The sequence below is a fragment of the Orycteropus afer genome, unplaced genomic scaffold, assembly GCF_000298275.1.
Source record: "Orycteropus afer afer isolate SDZICR_OR568_19922 unplaced genomic scaffold, OryAfe1.0 scaffold00498, whole genome shotgun sequence".
Taxonomy (NCBI): Eukaryota; Metazoa; Chordata; class Mammalia; order Tubulidentata; family Orycteropodidae; genus Orycteropus; species Orycteropus afer.
In genome coordinates, this window is record NW_006922085.1 from 1343775 (window position 1) to 1344672 (window position 898).

The 898-nt window shown below is 62.4% G+C and overlaps 1 protein-coding gene across 1 annotated transcript; it reads right to left on the reverse strand.

Moving 5' to 3' along the window:
• GPX1 (glutathione peroxidase 1) lies at nucleotides 1-898 on the reverse strand. Its single transcript, XM_007955334.1, has 2 exons — nucleotides 635-898; nucleotides 1-360 (listed from the first exon to the last, which is right to left on the reverse strand). Exons 1-2 carry the CDS (start codon nucleotides 896-898, stop codon nucleotides 1-3), a joined length of 624 nt encoding a protein of 207 aa, XP_007953525.2.

Below are 898 nucleotides of genomic sequence, written 5' to 3' on the forward strand. Positions count from 1 at the left end.
CTAGGCACAGGTGGGCTCCTTGGACAGCAGGGCCTCGATGTCAGCCTCCATGTCGATGGTTGGGAAGCGGCGGCTGTACCTGCGCACAGGCACACCGTCGCGGTCCACCAGAAACTTCTCAAAGTTCCAGGAGATGTCATTGCGGCACACTGGAGACCAGATGACAAGCTTGGGATCAGTCATAAGTGCAACGGCATCGTCGCTGGGCGCAGGCAGGGCCTCCCGCAGGAAGGCAAAGAGAGGGTGCGCCTGCGCGCCATTCACCTCGCACTTCTCGAAAAGTGTGAAGTTAGGCTCGAACCCACCGCCTGGTCGCACGTACTTGAGGCAATTCAGGATTTCTTCGTTTTTGGCGTTTTCCTAAGAGAGAAAAGAGTGGTTGACACCCGGGCGCGAAGGAAGGGAGAAACCTATTGACCGCAAAGAAGGGTTTTTTCTATGAGTCACCGAGCCGTTGCCCTCCTTGCACAACTCCAGGGCGGGCTTGAATTCCAGCCAAAAATGAGGGCCCGGAGGGAAGTGAGCCGCTAACCCTCCTCTCCGCGCCCAGGACCTGCGGATCCCAGGCTCAGCGGCCGCCCTGTAAGCGCCCCCAACCCTGGCTGCACGCCCAACTCCGCCCTGCCCAGAGCACCTGATGCCCAAACTGGTTGCACGGGAAGCCGAGCACGACCAGGCCCCGAGGACCGAGGCGCCGCTGCAGATCGTTCATCTGAGTGTAGTCCCGGACCGTGGTGCCTCAGAGCGACGCCACGTTCTCGATGAGCAGCACCTTGCCCCGCAGCGACCCCAGGCTTACAGGGTCCCCGCCTGCCAGCGGGCGCGCAGAGAAGGCATACACTGAGCGAGGGGCTGCCGCCGCACGGGCGGCTGCCGCCGTGAGTGGAGCGGCACACAT